Source organism: Macaca fascicularis, chromosome 3, assembly GCF_037993035.2.
Source record: "Macaca fascicularis isolate 582-1 chromosome 3, T2T-MFA8v1.1".
Classification (NCBI taxonomy): Eukaryota; Metazoa; Chordata; class Mammalia; order Primates; family Cercopithecidae; genus Macaca; species Macaca fascicularis.
In genome coordinates this window covers 37,483,357-37,504,517 of record NC_088377.1, presented here as the reverse complement: position 1 = coordinate 37,504,517, position 21,161 = coordinate 37,483,357, and the positions used below count along the sequence as shown (strand labels likewise).

Sequence of the window (21,161 nt, the reverse complement as noted above, 5' to 3'; positions counted from 1 at the left end):
ATCGAGACCATCCTGGCTAACACGGTGAAACCCCATCTCTACTAAAAATACAAAAAATTAGCCGGGCATGGTGACGGGTGCCTGCAGTCCCAGCTACTCAGGAGGCTGAGGCAGGAGAATGGTGTGAGCCCGGGAGTCGGAGCTCGCAGTGAGCTGAGGTCGTGCCACTGCACTCCAGCCTGGGCGACAGAGCGAGGGTCTGTCTCAAAAAAAAAAAAAAAGAGAACCCTCACATCTGGTCTCCTTCTTGGCATGTACCTTCCCATGAGTGCGCCGGGGGCTGTGGCTGCCTTTGTCCCATGCACAGGCCTCCCTCCCCGCCATTTCACGATGAAATTATCCGGAGAGTAAATAACTCCCCCCAGCAGGGAGCGGCACAGCCCCCATGTAAACACTGCTGAATCCTAGTCGATCCCTCTGGATTTTTCTCTCACTGAGTATCAGCCTCTGACAAGTACGTTTTACAGACAGTGTATTAACCTTGGCAGGAAGAAATCATGAAAAGCAGCATTAAAGTCATGAAGTGGAACATAGCTCACTGTAAATAATACATAAGGCTGGAGTGGAAAATGGGATTTGTGTGATTAATGATGGTGCCCACAACCAGAAGATGCCATAATCAGGGACCTGCCGCTGAAATCAAAGTTCCCCCAATTCTTCTTCCTCATTTCGACTTCACTTCAGAAACTCAAAGAATATCAACAAGCCCCAAAGCATTGTAACTGATTGTGCTGACCGGAGGGAAACCCGGGGGTCGTGCGTGGCTCCACAGTGCAGCGTAGCCGTGGTCCCCTTAATCACCACGTGGTCCTCAGGAGGGTGGACGATAGACGTCCGATCTGAAAAAACACAAGTCCCGAGTCAGACGACATGACAAGTTTGAGAGTTTCTGCCCTCGCGGGGATAATGCCCTGGTCATCTGACATCACAACCTCTAAGTTTTCTCTCATCTTGGCAGAGTGAGGGTAAATGGATCGTTCTCAGAAATGCTAGGGGAGTTAACAACAAGCAAAAAAAGTCAACCACTGCAGCAAAGTCTGTCAACCCACCCCCCCTCCTAAATCACCTTTAACCTCAAACACCATGGAAGTAAATGAACACCGACCATCCCATGCAGGTGTGGATGAGGTTCTAGGCGCTAAGATAAAACCTAGATTCTCTTCCTAGATGACCATCACTCTAGTCATTTCTAGCGTCTGTGTGGCATGTTGTGAGTCTGCCAAATGCTTTTGTTTAAGTTGTTGTATTTATTCCTCCAGACACTCTTGTGAGGGCTGTCATATTACTGCTCTCAGCCTTCAGGAAAGAAGATGGACGCTTAGAGATGCAGTGACTTGCCCACCTCCTGCAAGCCAGTACGGGGTGGGGACCTGCAGCTTGCCCATGCGATGGGTCACTGTGGCACCCATACCTCTAAGGGGGACCTGCTCTGCTTCCAGGAACAGAGCCCAGAACCTGGGAGTCAGGAGGCTAAGTTGGAGGCCAAGCCTGACCTCTGCTAATGATGAGTCCAGAAATACATCTCTGCATCTTAGTTTTCCTGGCTATGGAAGGGAATGCTAACGTCACTAATAGTTGTACAGATTAAAGTGGGCAGAGTGTGTGAAAATGTTCTGTAAAGCCAGCAAAGTGTTATCCCAGTCAGGCTAGTGTCATTATAATGTTGAATCTCAGCGATCCACAAAATTTTCTGGTGAATGATCTACGGAGATTCAGATGCCACTTTTTCATAAGCTTTTTAATATCCTACTGCTCAAGGCCATTGCTTCAGTTCTGATTGCAAAAGTTCACAAAACTGCAACCTCAGGCATAAATGGGTTAAATGTATGGTTACTATTTAGGGATATATAATGAACGAAGTGATTGAGAGAGTCATCCACCAAATGGAACAAAAGCTGCTTTTTAGTACTTGACAGCATAGTGGGAACTTGGATTAATTTCCTTGAAACTCATGATCATTTTAGAACACTTAACAAATTAGAAAGAGTTGTTTATCAAAGTGGACACCAACTATATGATAGAAAATGCTAGACAAATATGAAATAAAGCACAATGATTTACTTTTTCTGGAAGAATGGCATTTTAACAAATTACTCCCTCAAGCAAGTTAAAACTTTCTCTCCTCATGTAGATAGCTTTGTAAAAATCTGTGAGTGAGCGCTCTTTTGCTTTTTGAATAATGAGCTTTTAGTAGTACAGATTGAGACGAGACAGAGAGGAGAAAGTATATTGGCAACTGAAGCTAAAAAGTGGCAATGGGGGGCCATTTGGTCCAATGTTTAAGCTCCAGAAAACCACTCTGCATTTCCAGAACATGTCTTGTTGATTAAAAAAAGGGCAAAAGCTGGAGAAACAATGAAGATTTTCCTTTCAGTTCACTCCTAATATACAAGAAACATTGATAGTTAATATATTAGAAGTGTTTTAGTTGTTCGTAATAATTGTATGGCAAAATATTCCTTCTTTAGGATTTTAATTCTTAATTGTCTTATAAATTGCTTACAAAATTAACCAACACATCAATTTTGTGATTTGAGCTAGTTTTGTGTAGTATCTCCACTGACTTTAAGAAGTCAATCTTTTCTCTCTCCTGCAATGCCCCCATTACATCTGAATACATTTTCTAATTATTCTTTTAGACACTGAAAATTTCATTTCTCAACAGATTTCTATAAACTAGTTGTAAAAATAATCATTCTCTTTTGATTAAATTAGCAAGCCCAAGGGCATGTTGACATCCCCGAAGCACATGACGACATGATGATTAAACCGTGGCTAATAAAAGGCTGACGTGTGAGGGCTGCTCCTTACTCCACACGGTGAGCGTGGCCGATGCGTTCAGGGAGCCCTCCGTGTTGGCCGCATAGCAGGTGTAGTTGCCGGCATCCTGGATGAAGACGGGTGCGATCTGTAGACCCCCGGATTCAAGAAGCATGAACCTAGGAATCCGGACAGAGCCACTGGCCAGAATGTGGTTTTCTGAAGAACAGTAGAGAAAAGAGGCACGTTACAGTCATAACACTGGGAGGAAAGGAAGATAGTGGTTAGAGCCATAAACAAGTAACATGGCTCGGCTCTGTGTCCCCACCCAGGTCCCATCTTGAATTGTAATCCCCACACGTCGGGGAAGGAATCTGGTGGGAGGTGACTGGATCCTGAGGGTGGTTCCCCCACGATGTTCTCCTGATAGCAAGGGAGTTCTCATGAGATCTGACGGCTTAAAGGTGTTTGGCACTTCCCCCTTTGCTCCTTCTCTGTCCTGCAGCCACGTGAGATGAGCCTACTCCCTCTTCACCTTCCACTATGATTTCCTGAGGCCTCCCCAGCTATGCAGAACTGTGACTCAATTCAACCTCTTTTCTTTGTAAATTGCCCAGCCTCAGGTATGTCTTTATATCAGTGTGAGAGTGGACTAATACAACAAAGAAATAACTTAAGGAAATAATCAGAATAAAGTGAAAATTGTATGCAAAGAAATAACTGAAGCGGTATCTGCTAGCACTGTTTAGAATAACAAAAACCAAGAACATCCTACTTGCTCAATATTGAGAGATTTGGTTAAACAAACTACGATCCATGAATGCGATTGCTATTTTTGGGTGACCGGTTTTTAGTTTTCTTTATATCTGCATGTATTTGAAACATTTTTATACAAAGCTATGATGTTCAAAATTAGGCAGGAAAACAAGAGACAGTAAGAGCCCAGCCCTGTTATTGATCTGTAGTGTCCCAGATCTTTAGCAGCCGTGTCTGAGTGCCGGGATTGTGCCTCTGAGACTCGAGAAGCTGCCATGCGGTTTTCCAGCAGAAGAGAAAGATAAGGCTTTTGGCACGTCAGCCCGATACAGGCCAGCAAGTATGAGGAGCTCATCCGTGAGAATCAACAAGACTCAGCACAGACTTGTTCAGGATGGACTCTGTGTGCTGTTCTTTCAGTGGCCCTCGTGGAAGGGGCTATGGGAACTGCAAAGGCAGCCTTCCCAGAAACTGAACCCACGGTGGGCTGCAGCGTCCCAGGTTGACGGGGGAGGGCATGGAACGATGTGGTCCTGGAAGCATCTTTCTTCAACAAAACAGTGATCCTTAATTCTGAACGTCATAAGGAAGAGCTCCACTTCACAGTGGGAGAAGTGAGTGCTAGCAGAGTGATTTCACATCCAGTGCTTGACACGGGAAGGCCCGAGGAGGCCTGAGGCACTCTCTGAAGGGCACGGGTAGTGAAGAGCAACATGTGCACAATTCTCCTCTCTTTCTAATGTGTGTTTCCCTTTCTAGAAGGCAGGGATCTTGTCTGTCCTATTTATCCTTGTGCCCACGGTATCTTGCACCTGGTGGGCATTCTGTAAATCAGGGGTCCCCAAGCCCTGGGCCGCAGACCTGTTTGGAACCGGGCTGCGCAGCAGGAGGTGAGCGGTGGCCACCGAGCACGACTGCCTGAGCTCCTCCTCCTGTCAGTTTGGCAGTGCCATTAGATTCTCACAGGAGCGCACACCCTCCAGTGAACTGTACATGCCACGGCTCTAGGGTGCACACTCCCTAGAAGAATCTAATGATCTGAGATGGAACAGTTTCATCCTGAGACCACCAGAGACCATGGAGAAATTCTCTTCCAAGAAACTGGTCCCTGGAGCCAAAAAGGTTGGGGACTGCTGCTGTAAGAGGTTATTGAATCTTCATTGAGTGAACGCATAAATGAATAAACAAGAGAGTGAGTAAGAAGCAAGCCCTGGCCTGATAGGTTATGTTCTACATGGGCCATGCAGTTGTGGGTGGTGGATGCTACCCACCTCTTTTCCAGGTGATGGCGGGTTTGGGAGCCCCGGACACCTCACACCTTAGAATGGCTGTCATCCCGTCGGTAACCGTGGTGTCTGCTGGCCGCTGGGTGAACACTGGAGCGATATCTGAGAAGAGAAGTTAATGAAATGATGAGGGCCTCGTTCCCCTGAGATGCTCACACCAGCCTGGCGGAGGATCCTGCACGGGCTTCAGAGAATCAGTCACAGAGATAACTGTAGTAATACGAAAGGAACACTGTTCAGGAGGGACAGCAGCCCTCCACTGTTCGTCTCCCAGGAGTTACCTATCTTTGTTTACACCCTGGAGAGAAAATACAGCATCACGATGTAATAGACACACAAGTGGGAAGGTGCAAGGGCTCAGGAAGAACAGTTTCAGATGAATGTTAAAGAGAGGAGAGGCATTTATTTAGATCAGCCAAAAGATTGCTTTTGTTCTTTAAATGAAAGGTAGCCCACACCTATATTTCCAGTACTTTAGGAGGCTGAGGCAAGAGGATTGCTTGAGCTCAGGAGTTTGAGACCAGCCTGGGCAACACAGTGAGATCCCTGTCTCTACCAAAAATGAAAACTTAGTCAGGTATGGTGGTGCACGCCTGTAGTCCCACGTACTTGGGAGGTGGAGGCAGGAGGATTGCTTGAGCCCAGGAGGTCAAGGCTGCAGTGAGCTATGATTGTGCCACTGTACTACAGCCTGGGTGACAGAGTGAGACTTTATCTCGAAAACAAAAACAAAAAAACTAATTATTGAATATAAAATGTCATCCACAAGACGACACTTTCTAGGATCCTTTCTAGGATCTGTCCCGAGAGCTAAAATAACCAGGTTTCAAAGACCTCCATAAAGATACATTTCTGGGAGGTGTCATGAGCCCCAAGCACGGGGTTTCTTCTTGTTCGTGGGGGATGGTCAGGGCCTCCAGCAGTCCCGACTCAGACCGAGGAAAGACAGGAGGAGTTCCTGATGGCTTCAGCGAGGGCTCGCCTGACTCTGTGCTACCCAGTAACAATTAACCGGAACCCCTCGTACGACAGTGATCTGCATCTCTCAAGTCTTCTGTGAGGGTCCCTGGGCTGATACCCCTCAAGGAAAGAAGCGAGTAGACCTCACGGAACCCAGGGCACAGCCGCTGCCTCTTCCTGCACCTGCTGAGAATCCCATGGACCACGGCAAGTCCCAGAAACTTCATTGCCAGGACCCTTCCTGAAGCCGACCCTGTCTCTCCACCTCGCATACAACCACCTGAGTCCAGGGTCTTGCCAGAGGCTGCAGGGTCCTCTAACAGGTCTCAACACTTCTGACTGTCAGGGTCCCTGAGGTAGCCAGCCTTGGGCTGCCCTTTGAAAACTACAAAGGCCTTCATGTCCCTTCCCTGCTTGCTCACAGCTCCCGAGGCTCCTCCTGTTCTCGGCCCCTGTCCCTGCCTATTCCTCTGCCCTCTGGCCCATCATGGCCACCCTGCTTGTCACTGAGCCCCATCCTATCCGTCTCCGTTCACCTGCACTACATGCCGAGCTTGTTCTTCCAAGGCACTTGCTGTCCCCTCCAGCCTGTGCAATGTGCATGTCCCCGAGAGTTCACACTTCTGCTCCTTCTAAATCTCTCCTAGAGAAGCCCCCTCACACACCGTCTGGGGGAGACCCCCGGCTCACACTGCCACCGCACCCACTCCCCTTTTCTGCAGCACCCCTGGCTGGCTGGAGTCATCTCGTCCTTCACTGCCTTTCTCCTCCCCGCAGACCCTCTGTCCTGGAAGCACAGGAACCTCGCCTGCCTTCCTCACAGCTGTGTCCCCAGAGCCTCATCCAGAGTGCCCGACACAGATGCTCAATAGCTGCTTGCTAAATGAGCAAATCAATATCGATTTTTTAAAGCACATTTTCCTTTCATTAAGGGTATTTTAATTAAAAAATTCATTTTGCACAAAACCTCTTACTACAAAGCAGATAACATGATTGCAATCATTTATTTGTTTGTTCTCTCACTGACTGCCATGGTAACAGCTTAGGCAGCACTTTCCTTTCCATTTCCAATCTGACCCTCATGGGAATCCTATCATCTGGGCTTGCTGAGCTCCATTGTAACGGACGAGAAAACTGAGGCTGAGAGAAACCCAGTCATGTTCTCTGGGCTATCCTTTATTCTCATTCCTAAATCTCCCACCGGAATGGAGATTGGCAAACGACAACCTGGGGGCCAAATTCAGTCTGCACCCCGTGTTTGTAAATAAAAGTTTTATTGGAACACAGCCACTCGCATGTGCTGAGAATTGTGGCTGCTTTGAGGTGACTACAGCAATGCTGAGTAGGCCACATCTTTCAAAGCCAAAAATATCTACGGTTAGGCCCTTCGCAGAAAAATCTTGTCGATCCCTGCTCCGGAACGTCCCGGTTCACGATTGCAAGATAGGCTTCAAATAATTCTAATCGATCAAGACTCATCTTCTGACTTGAGCATCCAATATTATTTCTACTGCTTGAAGCAACAGTGGTTCCCTAAGCTCCAAAGTGAAAGACAAATTTGACCCGAGGGCAAGAGTCAAGGAAGGGACCCCCTAGTTCACCAAAACACATGCACAGCTGTCTACACACCTAGTCAGTCTCTTCGCAGGCTCTGGGTGGGAAGAGCCCTCAGCTGTGCACACAGTGACTTTGATTTGCTCTCTCCAACAGCTCTCACCCCTGAGGATATCAGCATTTTGCTCCCAAAAGGGCAAACGTGAAAGGTATATAATTCCGTAATCACTAGATTCTACTTCATTTTAGAAGAACAATATTATACAACCATGGGAGATTAAAAAGAAAACCCACAGAAACAATGAAAACCTTTACCTTGAGTTTATTTTTCAAAGACAGAGTGCCAGGGTATTTCTGTTAATGGGATAATAAAAGAAACTCATGAAAGAACTATAATCGTTCAAGGAAAGTAAAATAGAGAATGAATGTAAAAAAAGAAAAATAGAAAAAAGATCAAAAGAAAAAGATGAGGAGTGAGCTATTCACTCAATAGTCCTTCCAATTCTGTCCAGAAAATAAGGGGAATTTTTTTCTACTTCTCCTCAAGAAAGAGGAGGGCTTAGTGCAGGAAGAGGCAAGGCTGCCCAGAGAAGAGGAGGGCACTAGGGGCGGGGAGTGACAGGGCATCTGTGCAGCAAATGGGCCTACGCAGTTTCCCCACAGGACCCACAAAGGCTTCAGGTGTGCTTGAGAGCTAGCTCTCCTGGTCTGGCCACTTCTGGCCACATCACCCTCTCCGTTTACCTCAGGGGGCTGAACAGATACTACCACTTTCTGTGTGTGTTATACGGGGCAAAGTTTGGGAAGTTCTGCCTTGAAGGCCCAGTCCAGCAGGTCTGGCTTTGCTGATAGGTGAGGTAGCCGTGGGCCTGGGCGTACCCCCTGGATATACCCAGGTAGCCGTGGGCCTGGCCGTACCCCCTGGATATACCCAGGTAGCCGTGGGCCTGGGCGTACCCCCTGGATATACCCAGGTAGCCGTGGGCCTAGGCGTACCCCCTAGATATACCCAGGTAGCCGTGGGCCTGGGTGTACCCACTGGTCAAATCCGGGTAGCTGTGGGCCTGGGCGTACCCCCTGGATATACCCAGGTAGCCGTAGGCCTGGCCGTACCCCCTGGATATACCCAGGTAGCCGCGGGCCTGGGTGTACCTACTGGTTAAATCCGGGTAGCCGTGGGCCCGGGCGTACCCCCTGGATATACCCAGGTAGCCGTGGGCCTGGGTGTACCCACTGGTTACAGCCGGGTAGCCATGGGTCTGGGTGTACTCACTGGATATGTCCAGGTAGCCGTGGGCCTGGGTGTACCTACTGGTTAAATCCAGGTAGCCATGGGCCTGGGTGTACCCCCTGGATATACCCAGGTAGCCGTGGGCCTGGCCGTACCCCCTGGATATACCCAGGTAGCCGTGGGCCTGGGTGTACCCACTGGTTACATCCGGGTAGCCATGGGTCTGGGTGTACTCACTGGATATGTCCAGGTCAGGTAACTGTGGGCCTGGGGGAACTCACTGGTTACATCCAGGTAGGTGTGGGTCTGGATCTCCCCTCCTTCATTGCTGGCGAAGCACTGGAAGATTCCGGAGTCCTCTGGACGCAGCTTCTGGATGCGCAGGCCTCCGCTGGCGAGCACTTTGTATCGAGGATTCTGGAGCCTGCTGATGGAGATGGCATCCTTGTACCACTGGAGGGTGGGAAGAGGGACCCCTGCGTAGGAATGGGAATAAATAGGATTTTTTTTTTTTTTTTTTTTTTTTTTTTGAGACGGAGTCTTGCTCTGTCTCCCGGGCTGGAGTTGCAGTGGCCGGATCTCAGCTCACTGCAAGCTCCGCCTCCCGGGTTCACGCCATTCTCCTGCCTCAGCCTCCCGAGTAGCTGGGACTACAGGCGCCGCCACCTCGCCCGGCTAGTTTTTTTTTTTTTTTTTTGTATTTTTTTAGTAGAGACGGGGTTTCACCATGTTCACCAGGTTGGTCTCGATCTCCTGACCTCGTGATCCACCCGTCTCGGCCTCCCAAAGTGCTGGGATTACAGGCTTGAGCCACTGCACCCGGCCAATAAATAGGATTTTAAAAATAATTCCTGACGTGAGGACTGAGGCACATCTGTTGCAAAGGCTAGAATGGCAATATTTTAATAGGCATTTTCTTGTCTATTCATGCTTTCAACCACCCTGTAAGGAGCTATTTTTCTCGTTGTACATGAAGCAATTGACACAGAGGGGCATTGAGAGGAATAGCTGGCACGAATTCCAGCAACCCCGGCTGTGGTGCCTTCCAGGCTCCACTCTGAACCCACGCAGGCTCGTGCTCTTGTTTGGAAAGAAGGAGATACCAGCTGAGACTGACCTTAAGGTTCAGATGGAGATGAAGCCCTCTCTGTTCTGCAGTGCCCTACTCAGCCACTGTGGGAGGGCTCGGGCACAGGGTCATAGGGGCAGAGGAGAGGACACAGGCCACATCCCAGGTCTGTGCCTCGCGGACAGTGTCACCTTGGGCAGAGTACATTACCTGTCCCTTTCTTTGTCTCTGTTTCCTCACATGCAGGTAACTGAATGATCATCATGACTTCAGAAGATTGAAGATTGGATGTGTCTGTGTGCCTGTGCGTGTGTATGTATATGTATGTGCATGTGAGTTTGTGCATGTGTATATATGTGCATTGTGTACGTGTTTACGTGTGTATATATGTGCATGTGTTTATGTATATATGTATGTGTATACATGTGCATGTGTGTATATGTGTGTACATCTGTGTATATATGTGTGCCCCTGTATATACGTGTATACATGTGTTTCTATGTGTGTCTGTGTGAGTTGGCGCATATACATGTGTGTGTGTATACATTTACGTATGTATTTATAAAACTCTTCTGCCTGGCACCTGGTGAGTGTTCAAAGGCAGTATCACTATTCATCCCAACAGCTAACAATGAAAATAAGTGCCATCTTTTAAACAACCCCTATCAAAAGGGTTGGATACCACGGGCCTTCATGGAGTTCTACTATCTCAGAGGAGCAATTTATTAGGTTAAGTAACCTTGTTAAGGGTTGAGGAGGCACAAGAGGTATTCCATTGTGGATACAGGAAAAGCTGACTTGCTCCATGAGGCATATCTAGAGACTTAGCTCTAGATCTCAGATGGTTCTGTACCTCAGTTTCCCTAAATAGAAAGTGGATTTAAATAAAAAGCCTATCTTGACATGCTTCAGTGCAAAGCACACCAAAACCCCTTGATTTAAGATGGCACGTGGCTAGGTGTGAGATGTCGACTTTAATAAATAAAGTTAATGCCATGGAATATCTCAAGATAATGTCTTCTCAGATTCTCTTCTTTGCCTTAATTATGTTTCCTGTCACTTTTCATTAAGTCAGGAAATTTTTAAAAATCCATTTCAAGGTAAAAGCATAACCATTTCGTGTAATATCTCATAATAGCAGTTACACGATGTCGCTTTCGTAAGGAATAACCACTTCGCATGCTGCTATAGTTTCACTGTCAAAATTAAAAGAAAGCAGTAAATTATATGACGGCAGTGCAATGTCAGAAGATCTGTTCTCTCCATATTTCTAAGTCTACACTTAAGCACTTTACCCTGCAGAAGTCATGCAAAAAAAAAAAAAAAAAAAAAAAAGCCTTATCTTGTCAAAGGGAGTTTAAGATTGTCATTTGTTGAAAAATAATTGTTAGCACATAGGGAACTGGGAGTATTTCTCTTTTGGGGCAATTTAATGTCATAACAGAAATCTTATCCCCCGCAGTATTGTATACTCTTATTTCTGAAATACAAGCTCTCTAAATATTTTATAGCTTCACATTCACAGAGTTGTTGGCCTTCAGAAGTTGGCACTTACACAACAAAGAAAATGCAACCACCGTAAGAAAGACAATTCCATGTAAAATTCATCTTACTCTTCTGTCACTTCCCCCCCTCCCATTTGCTGCATCAGTAGAGCTGCAACAGAGAAGAACAGAGAGAGAACAGAGCCGTGGACAGCAGCCGCTGTGAGCTGGTCAGGAGCTGAGGACCAGAACTCCTATTCAGCCAAGTCCCGGATGGGGAGCAGTGGTTACAAAGCACAGCGGGTTGGGAGGGGGTCTCTGGGCAGGGGCTGATCTTTCCCTCCACCACCAGCACTGGAAGGGTGACACAGCACTGGAAGGATGATATACCATTTTCAGGAATAAGAAATGGCATCCACATAGTTGCCGGTAGGGACACATGACATTTGTTCTAAGTCCGGGGCTTCAGGTCCTGGGCGAAGCCAGTGTTCTGGCAAGAGCCAGGTGGCTGCTCTGGTGGCTGACAGATTTGCGTTTGGGTCCTGCCTCCATTACCATGTGGCCCTAGGTAAGTTATGTACCCAGCATTTAATGAGCAACTCCCACAGGTCACACGCTGGGCAATGACTTCATAAGAGAAGGATCCCATTTCAGCTCGTGGCCCAGTGCCTTGGGCACGTTACTTAACCATGCTTTCTAGGGCTTGGTTTTCCTGTGGTACCGTGAGATAATCGTCTTTCTCCTAGGAGCTGTTTTGAAGATTTACAAAACTGGTAGTCCTTCTTACCCTCCAAGCTCTTAGGGGGTAGGAGAAAATTCCATCCTTAGGACAGATGGGTACAAACAAAAGAGAAGAGATCCTCTTCATTTCTTGATAGTTGCCAGAATACGAACACAGACTTTGTTAACGAAACTGCCTTGACAAGCCTGTCTCTGCGGTTTTGTGTAACCGCCTGTGCTGCCTGACATGAGATGGTGACAGTGGGCGGCTTGTAATTGAGGCATGGGGATGAAGGCTGGAATGACCTGAACAGCAAAGGAAAAGTGGACCCAGAGCTGAAAAGGCAAAAAAAAAAAAAAAAAAGCAACATTTTCTATTCAAATACTATTCGGCCACAAAAAAGAATAAAATGGTGTCTTTTGCAGCAACCTGGATGGAACTGGAGGTCATTGAGTTACGTGAGAGAACTCAGACACAGAAAGATAAAGACTGCCTGTTCTCACTAATAAGTGGGCACTAAGTCACATGTGCACATGGACATAGAGTGTGGAAGGACAGACGATGGGGACCCAAAAGGGTGTGGAGTGGGCAATGGGAAATTACTTAACGGGTACAAGGGACATCACTCCAGTAATGGACGCACTCCTAGCTCTGGCTTCACCACTGTGCAATACATCAACGGAACGAAATTGCCTGGTACCCCGTATATCTACTACAAATACATGGACACCCATCTCTCCTTCTACAGAGTGGATATGGTCACCAGTCCCAGTCACCCCATGGATGAGAAAGAATTTTCTGCCCCGAGTCTCGGGGGGGTCACACTCTTGTGGAGTCAGGGCCTTGGAAGGGGAGTGCACAGGATATGACGGAGTCCCCTCTCTGTCTGGGGTGGATGGAGGCTTCCTTTTTGCTCTGCTGGGTAAATATTATCATTTCTGTTTTGCAGGGGAGGAAGCAAAAGCTCGGCAAAGTCCAATGCCTTACCCGCGGTCACTGCCCCAACACCGATCTACCCTCTGAGGTCTGCCTTCGCCGTCACACTCAGTGTCTCCCTAGAATGACAGCAATTCTGCTGTGGAAAAAGGTTGCTTGCCTTCCTCCCAGTCATGGCTCCTTGTCCAGCAGCCACTCCGCACTCACCCATGGCTTGGCATCTGATGTCCACGGTTTCTTCTACTTCAGCTGAAATCCGACTCTCAGGCTCAGCAGTAAAATATGGTGGCTCTTCAAACAAGAAAATAAAAAAAAGTCCCTAAGCCAAAGAAGGATATGTCAAGAGACCATATAACCTAAAATAGTTTAGGCTCCTCTTAAAAACTCTTCTTGAAAACTTCATCCTTAGTTAGCATCATGCGTACAAACTCAAAATTCAGTGAGCACAGGCCAAAGGCAATTTACAGTCCGGGGTTTCAGAAGGCAAATTACTACACAGGGTGATGGCTACTTTTCAGTTTATGGGCTTGAATCATGGAATATCTTAATTCACATTTTAGAAGGACGATCCCAAGAGGTTCATAAAGGTTTATATTTACAGCACCGTATTTTACGGGCTAGTTTGCTTCAGTATCTAAACTAAACACGAGCTCGTGAAGCTTGTCAAGTGCCTGAGGAAGGTGTGCAGCCTGTATCGGGGAACAGCCTATTAACATATTTTTAAAATTCTTAGCAGTTCTTCTCCAAAATAGAGATTTAATACTTCAAGGGAATACAAAATAATAACTAAGAGAAAAAATAGAGGGGAGTGCTAATCTATCTTTACCAGCAAAGGGAACTCCTAGGTGCTTGCAATCTCTAGATACCCCACTCGCCTGTTCTGCAGAAAAAAAATAGTGGTTGTATTAAACAATGAATTTCCTTGGAGAGCCAATTGCAATATTTTTCCAGTTTATTCAGCAGAAATTCAACAGAGGCATGGCCAAGTCTGTCAAGTATTAAGGTGGTGGTGATTTCATTATCATGATCACAAAAGGCTGTTGTGTTCATTTTCTGTGTGATAATTAATTTCTGGGAACTGTCTTCCAGAGTTGGTTTATTTTCATTATAATTGTGTTGAATGTGGATAATATAACTTGGTATGCCTCCTATATTGACTGTATCTTTAAAACAAGGTGGAACCTAACAGATGAAAAAGAGAAATGAAAACTAAGCATTTCAAAGAAACGATTAAGGGGGAAGTGGCTGAAGGTTTCTGGATGGAGGCGAAGTGAGGTTTCACTTCTGCGATTACCTGGACCACTCAAGCAGAAAGAATCTGCTTGAATTAACCACCCTGGCTGAGGAGATGGCTGCAAATTCATTAGAAGGAAGCAGATTCCTCTACTTAGGTTTTTATGTGTGTAGACCAAGCCTGAAGAAATATTGCAGACATTTAATGTCTACCTTTTTCAAGCTCGTCTCCATTGCACAACTCATACATTCCCCATTTGATCACAGTTCTTCAATCAATAATCATAAAGGCAGCATTATTTATATTCTAACTATACAGTAGCTGCCTGTTGTCGGGGCCCTTGTGTGCAGGTCCTGACCTGTATTCATCAGAGAAGCTAAGTCAATATCTACCGTCATGATCTGATTAAAAGCATGCTAGGGAAAAAGGAAAAAACATAATGTTCAACATCAACATTTGCTTATGATTAATTATAGTTTTCCTTTTCTTAGTTGAGCACTTTCTTTTTAGAAAAAGTCCCGTGGAGTCCCTTGTGGTTGTGAGAAGTAACACTGTAACACTGAAAGAGCTCATGGTCCCTTCACTTTGCTTCCGGCAGTGGTAACATCTTGCAAAACGATAGTATAACATCATGACCAGGACACTGCTACTGATACAATCAACCTAGTTTATCCAGCTCTTGCCAGTGTTTCCTGTGCTCAAGTGTGCATGTGAAAAGAGGGCACATGCATGTCCTATGCAACATTATTACCATTATTACGTGTGTAGGTCTAGGTGTCTATCAGCACAAGGATGTTGCCTTCCATGACCACGAGCACCCCAAGCTCCCACCCCTCACAACCACTAATCCATTCTCTGTTTCTGTAGGTTTGTTATTTCAAGAATGTTACAGAAAGGAGGTCATCCAGTGTAACCTTTGGAACTGTTTTTTTCACCCTTCATGCTTCCTCTGAGATTCACCCAAGATGACATGTGCTTTGATGATACAAAATCCATATATATGAATGGTCAGCACCTGTGGGCCCAGGGTGCCTTCCCTGAGGTACTGATTACCGCTGTCGCGTGGTCCACTCCCCCGAGGCTTCCCTCGAGTGCCAGGAAGGGACCTCGCTGGGGTCAGGGAGAAGGGCACTTCACATAGTGACCCGAAGTTGGCTCGGCTGAGCAAGTGCGTGGCTCTGGGGACCTCCACGCCCGGACAGGCTGCTCCTCTCCAACTGGTGACCTCTCTCCACCCCGGCCAGTGACCACCTGTGCTTGGCATACAGCATGCCGCCTCGTGGTAAAACTCACCCCACTCCACACTCTCCATAGTACTGTGGCCTGGGTAAGGGTCTGGGGGGCAGCCTGCCACTGCCTGCAGGGGCCAATGTCCTGGGCAGTTTTAGCAGCTCAGTGCTAGGCACGGGTGGAAAACATCTGGTTGTTCACTGAGGATGCTCTTAGCTTGTACTGGAAAGCCTTCCAGGTAGCTGTGCCTGGGGAACAGGTGCAGAGCTGCCCATGCCCTGCACGGCCTCTAAGCTTCTCTCAGTACTTCCCCACTGTGTGAGGGTACGAGTTCTCTCCCTGTCAACCTTCCCTAGTATTCTAACCCAGCGGCTGCTCAGATAGAGTTTCTCCCCATTTCCAGCTTCATTTTTACACACAGTCTGCTCTAAGGGAAAGAAGTGGAAGAAACACCAAGCCTACGGACCGTGAAAAGCCTGTGAGCTAAACACTGGGGAAAACCCACTGTAAATGAGTCATCCTGTGCATAGACTCTCAACCACTTACTCTTCAGAGGGCAAGAGGATGAGAGCATGTCTTAGTCAATCAGCAGCAACTCCGCCTAGAAAGGGTACTCTGCCAACACGGGTCCACCCTGGACTTCTGAAAATGGATCCTGGCTGCAGTCAACAAAACCAGGGATGGAAACTAACACTTCTCCCTCTTTTGAAACAATATGAAGACATCAGCAAAAGGTTCTCACGCCCTATATGAAGTCACGCTGTTAGGAACAGGGCAGTACAGGCTTTCTGCCTTCCATGTGGCCCAGAGCCCGTGGCAGCTGCCTCCAGGGGCAGCACAAGATTCTAGCTCCCCAGTCTCAGGACAGGAGGTGGGGAGACCTCCCAGACTGCCCCCAAACCAAGGGCCTCTGTCAAATGACCCCACTCTCCAAAATGCCAGTGTGACAAAGTGCAGGCTGGGGCCCGATGGAGGCAGCCGCAGTGGAGACGGTCCCCCAACACCGTGCATTTGTCCTGCTCTCCCATCCCTGATGCTGCCTGGTTTTGGCCTCTGGTTGCAAGGATTCTTCTGTGTAGGGATCACGGCAAGAGCCAAAGATGTCCCCTGTGCTGCCTCCCTGTTCCTTCCAGGTCGCCCCTCTCAGGGAGCAGCATGTCAGATGCATGCCCTTGGCTGGCCTGCACTGCACACTAGCCCACTGAGGTGGGCAGAATGGCTCCCAGCGGTGTCCACGCCCACACCCCTGGAACCTATGAATATGCTGTGTTACTTGGCAAGACGGACTGTGCAGGTGGGATTAGGTGACCCACCTTAAAATCGGGAAACGGTCTTGGATTCGCTGGGTGGGCCCAATGTAATCACGTGAGTCCCTAAAAGGAGAGGACTTTCTGCAGCTGGAGGCACAGGGGAGAGCAGAGAGCTTCCATGTGTGACAAGAACACAGCCACAGCTGCTGGCTCTGGAGATGAGCCAGGGATTCAGGGGCCTCTGGAACCTGAGGGGACCCCTGGTCAGGAGCCAAGCCCCCCAGCCACACGCACTGAACTCCACGAACAACTTGAAGGGGCTGGCAGCAGATGCCCCACCAGGTAAGAGTCCATCCCAGTGAGAACTCACCCGCCGAGTTTCCGAGCCGGCATGCTCAGCAGGAGCAGGGTGCATGTGGGAGCAGCCGGGTTCGCGTGTGATGAGGAGACAGTGTGGAAGGTGTGGGTTGGAGGGAAGGTGCATCTCACAGGCACCAAGGTGCCGCAGTCAGAGGTAAGGGGCATCCTTGTCTTACTTATCCCCAAGGGGAAAAAAAAATGGTTTCATAGGTGGTGAGGTACATCTTGATTCCAGAGACAGTAAACATGAAAAATGTGTGTCACATAACTGATTACTGGTAAATAGCTAGTGCAATGGGACAAATGGGATAACAAAGTTATGCCAACAGCAACTAATGCCACCATTTCAGAGCTTCTGTGACAGACATTCTTGCATTTAATCTTCACAATATGAGCTGGTATCATCTACATCCATCTCCTCCATTTTTTTTTTTTTTCTTTGAGACGGAGTCTCGCTCTGTCGCCCAGGCTGGAGTGCTGTGGCCGGATCTCGGCTCACTGCAAGCTCCGCCTCCTGGTTCCCGCCATTCTCCTGCCTCAGCCTCCCGAGTAGCTGGGACTACAGGCGCCCGCCACCTCGCCCGGCTAGTTTTTTTTTTGTATTTTTTAGTAGAGACGGGGTTTCACCATGTTAGCCAGGATGGTCTTGATCTCCTGACCTTGTGATCCGCCCGTCTCGGCCTCCCAAAGTGCTGGGATTACAGGCTTGAGCCACCGCGCCCGGCCCATCTCCTCCATTTTATGGACGTGGAAACTGAGGCCAACACTCATTCAAGCCAGTGCATGGTGCAGTGAGAACTGGACCCTGGTTCTGTCTCCAGAGCCCGCACTGTTTTACATCATGCTACGCTACCCCCACTGCGTTCCCAGAGCCCACTCTGTTTTACATCACGCAGCGCTGCCCCCAGCACGTGCCCAAGGCTGCAAGGGCCCAGCTGAGAGCACAGTAGTCTCCCCCGGGGTGAAGCCTCCAAGGGCTGCACAGCAGAGCGGAGGCTTGAGGAGATACGTGGACATGCAGCCCTCGCCCACCAGGGGGTTCGCAGACACACAGCCCTCGCCAACCAGGTGGATCATGGATGCGCAGCCCTCACCAACCAGGTGAGACGGCACTGGGGCCGGAGGCACATTCTTCCCAGGCACAGGCATTAGCAGGGACACAGGGGTCTGCAGCAACATCACCCAGGCTTGGGTTGGCCTCCCCCAGAAGCAGGCCCTGAGACAGGTTTGATGCTGACAGTTTCTTGGGTGGTGAGGGAAACCCCACTGGGAGAGTGTGGGGTTGGCCGCAAAGAGCCTGTTATCCAGCAGCTCCCAGGGCGGGTGGCTGCAGACTCATGCCTGGGGACGCTGTGGGAGCCAGTACAGAACACAACCCCATGACGACGGGTAGCTAAGGGGCCTAGGTATCTACCCACCAGCTCCCCTCAGACTCTGGGTGAGGCTGTTCCTGGGGGTGTCAGTCCCCAGCACTTCTACCTGCTGTAGGGGGCAAAGCTGGCTCCAGGCCAAGGACATTGCCAGGAAGGACACGGGGGTATCTGCCGTTGGAAGTCACACACAGAAGTGGGAAAGATGGAGGCCCTGCTGGGCTGCTGCCTCCCTGTGTTCTGGGGAAGCAGGAGGGGAGGGTGGAGGTCGTAGAGGGGAGGCTGGAGGGGAGGAGAGGGCATGGAGGGAAAGCAGGAGGGGAGGGCGGAGGGCATAGAGGGGAGGAGGGAGGGGAGGGTGTAAAGGGGAGGCAGGACGGTGTAGAGGGGAGGCTGGAGGGGAGGGTGGAGGGCATAGAGGGGAGGCTGGAGGGGAGGGTGGAGGGCATAGAGGGGAGGCTGGAGGGGAGGCTGGAGGGCATAGAGTGGAGGCTGGAGGGGAGGGTGGAGGGCATAGAGGGGAGGCTGGAGGGGAGGGTGGAGGGCATAGAGGGGAGGCTGGAGGGGAAGGTGGAGGGCATAGAGGGGAGGCTGGAGGGGAGGGTAGGGCATAGAGGGGAAGCAGGAGGGGAGGCAGGATGGTGTAGAGGGGAGGCGGGAGGGGAGGGTGGAGGGCATAGAGGGGAGGCAGGAGGGGGGGAGGGCGTACAGGGGAAGCGGGAGGGGAGGGCGTAGAGAGTAAGCGGGAGGGGAGGCCGGAGGGCACAGAGGGGAGGCTGGAGGGCACAGAGGGGAGGCGGATGTGAGGGTGTAGAGGGGAGGCGGGAGGGGAGGGTGGAGGGTGCAGAGGCGAGGCAGGAGGGAAGGGTGTAGAGGGGAGGTGGAAGGGGAGGAGAGGGTGTAAAGGGGAAGCAGGAGGGGAAGGTGGAGGGCGTAGAGGGGAGGCAAGAGGGGAGGGTGTAGGGGGAGGCAGGAGGGGAGGGTGTAGAGGGGAGGCGGGAGGGGAGGATGGAGGGTATAGAGGGGAGGCGGGAGGGGAGGGTGGAGGGTGTAGAGGGGAATCAGGAGGGGAGGGTGGAGGGCGTAGAGGGGAGGCTGGAGGGGAGGGTGGAGGGCGTAGAGGGGAGGTGGGAGGTGAGGGCATAGAGGGGAATCAGGAGGGGAGGGTGGAAGGTGTAGAGGGGAGGCAGGAGGGGAGGGTGGAGGGTATAGAGGGGAGGCGGGAGGGGAGGGTGGAGGGTGTAGAGGGGAAGCAGGAGGGGAGGGTGGAGGGCGTAGAGGCGAGGCTGGAGGGGAGGGTGTAGAGGGGAAGCAGGAGAGGAGGATGGAGGGCACAGAGGGGAGGTGGGGGGGGAGGGTGGAGGGCACAGAGGGGCTGCTTCACAGGACTGCGCAGCCAATGGCGGGGTGGTACCTGGAAGGCGACCTCTGTGCTCCCATTCAAGCCACAGAAATTAAGCAACACAGATGGGCAGGTGGGGCAAACAGCACAACTAGCCTGTCTTGTGTCATCGGTATAAAATACAAGTAATAGGAGCCAATTTGTTTCTCTGTCTTTGGCCTGTGTGCTCCTATGGGTGGCTCCTACAGGTCCACGGTGACAGCCCTGTGAAACCAGTAATGCTGCGGCCGCAGGGCGCAGGGTTATAATCTCATCCAAATCTCTCGGAATTGACAGAGACACTCTCTTCAGGGTTTTTGCAGTATGCGCCAATCACAAAAATCCTACCTGTCACAGCAAATTCTTAACGAAAAAAAGGGGATTTAAATCAACATCATAAACTAGTGATGTGTGTTCGTGTACCTTTAAAAGTCAGAACATGGAGAGGTGCTAACTCGAGAGAACACAAAAACAATCAGATATAAATGCAAAACCAAAGTTCTTAAGATAGATTTAAATATTTTAAAAAGGAATGATGATCGCAACAAACATTTACAGGGAGATACATTTCTTCTCTTGTTTAAATTCCCTTAAAATGTTTGAACACAGTATAGTCCCGTCTACTAGAGATTTACACATTACAAATTTTAATTTTGGTTCAATCTATAATGTGCTGTGCTCACATAACTATAGATCAACCTTGATAAAAAAAAAAAGTCTTTGCAGAGAATGGGATGTGTTATTTACATCTCTAGCGGCAGCATGGATGGGGAAGGTAGCAATACCAGCTCAGGCCCCTCATGTGGAATCGACAGTGACTGGTGATTCAAAGCCGGCTTCCTCGGATGCTTTTAACAGCCTTTCGCTTCTTTCAGAGGGACCGACGGGTTTGCACTGCGTTGTATTTACAAGAGTCATAGTCAGGACACGGAGCCATTTCCGAATGATTAAAGAAATGGGACGTGATCGAGGCAAACCACCTTTTGTGCAGTATTCCTTTTCTTGCTAATTTCATGGGACAATACCAGCTTTTTTTTTTTTTTCTTACTTTGCAAAGTGGCAGACTGCAAATTTTTGTATTGAAGGGGCTCTCTGAGAGTTTTCTTCTTCTTTGAGTTTTCCTGTTCTCAATTCCCCTTATTCCCAAAGAGGAGAGATGAAGAAGAGATTCTCCTTCCTAGAGGCGGCCTCCAAGGCTACCTCTTATCAACAGCGGCTACCACTGCGGAACACAGGCCGCTCTCATAGTCATCACAGCCACTTACGAAGAATAAACACATGACAGTTGCTGGAAAAATGAGAGAAATAAAGGCACCTTGCCTCACAATTTAACCTCATCATAAACTGATAATAAGTTTAGTATTTTCTTAGCCACTGTACAAGGCACACTCCCTAAACACTAATATTTTCCAGCATGTACAGCTGGGCAACTCCATTGTACTTAATTTTATGTCCTCTTTCTCCTTGGTTCAGGAATAATATGTTGCCCAGTTTGAGGAAGCATCTCTGTTCTCTTTTCATTTATTTTTTTAAGTTTAACAAAAGGTAACATCCAATAGTTTTACCTTTTCTCCTAGGT

The 21,161-nt window shown here is 49.0% G+C and overlaps 1 protein-coding gene across 6 annotated transcripts in view; it reads right to left on the bottom strand.

Moving 5' to 3' along the window:
* Window positions 1-21,161, bottom strand: part of SDK1 (sidekick cell adhesion molecule 1) — a 963,824-nt gene that overhangs the window by 292,804 nt on the left and 649,859 nt on the right. For all 6 annotated transcript variants that reach the window (XM_045387966.2, XM_065541579.1, XM_015447042.3 and 3 more), the window contains exons 8-12: window positions 12,965-13,048; window positions 8,829-9,023; window positions 4,788-4,904; window positions 2,812-2,979; window positions 737-839 (exon numbers count right to left, since the gene is read on the bottom strand). In XM_045387966.2, the coding sequence (XP_045243901.2) occupies window positions 737-839; window positions 2,812-2,979; window positions 4,788-4,904; window positions 8,829-9,023; window positions 12,965-13,048 (667 nt within the window). The remainder of the gene's footprint in view (window positions 1-736; window positions 840-2,811; window positions 2,980-4,787; window positions 4,905-8,828; window positions 9,024-12,964; window positions 13,049-21,161) is intronic.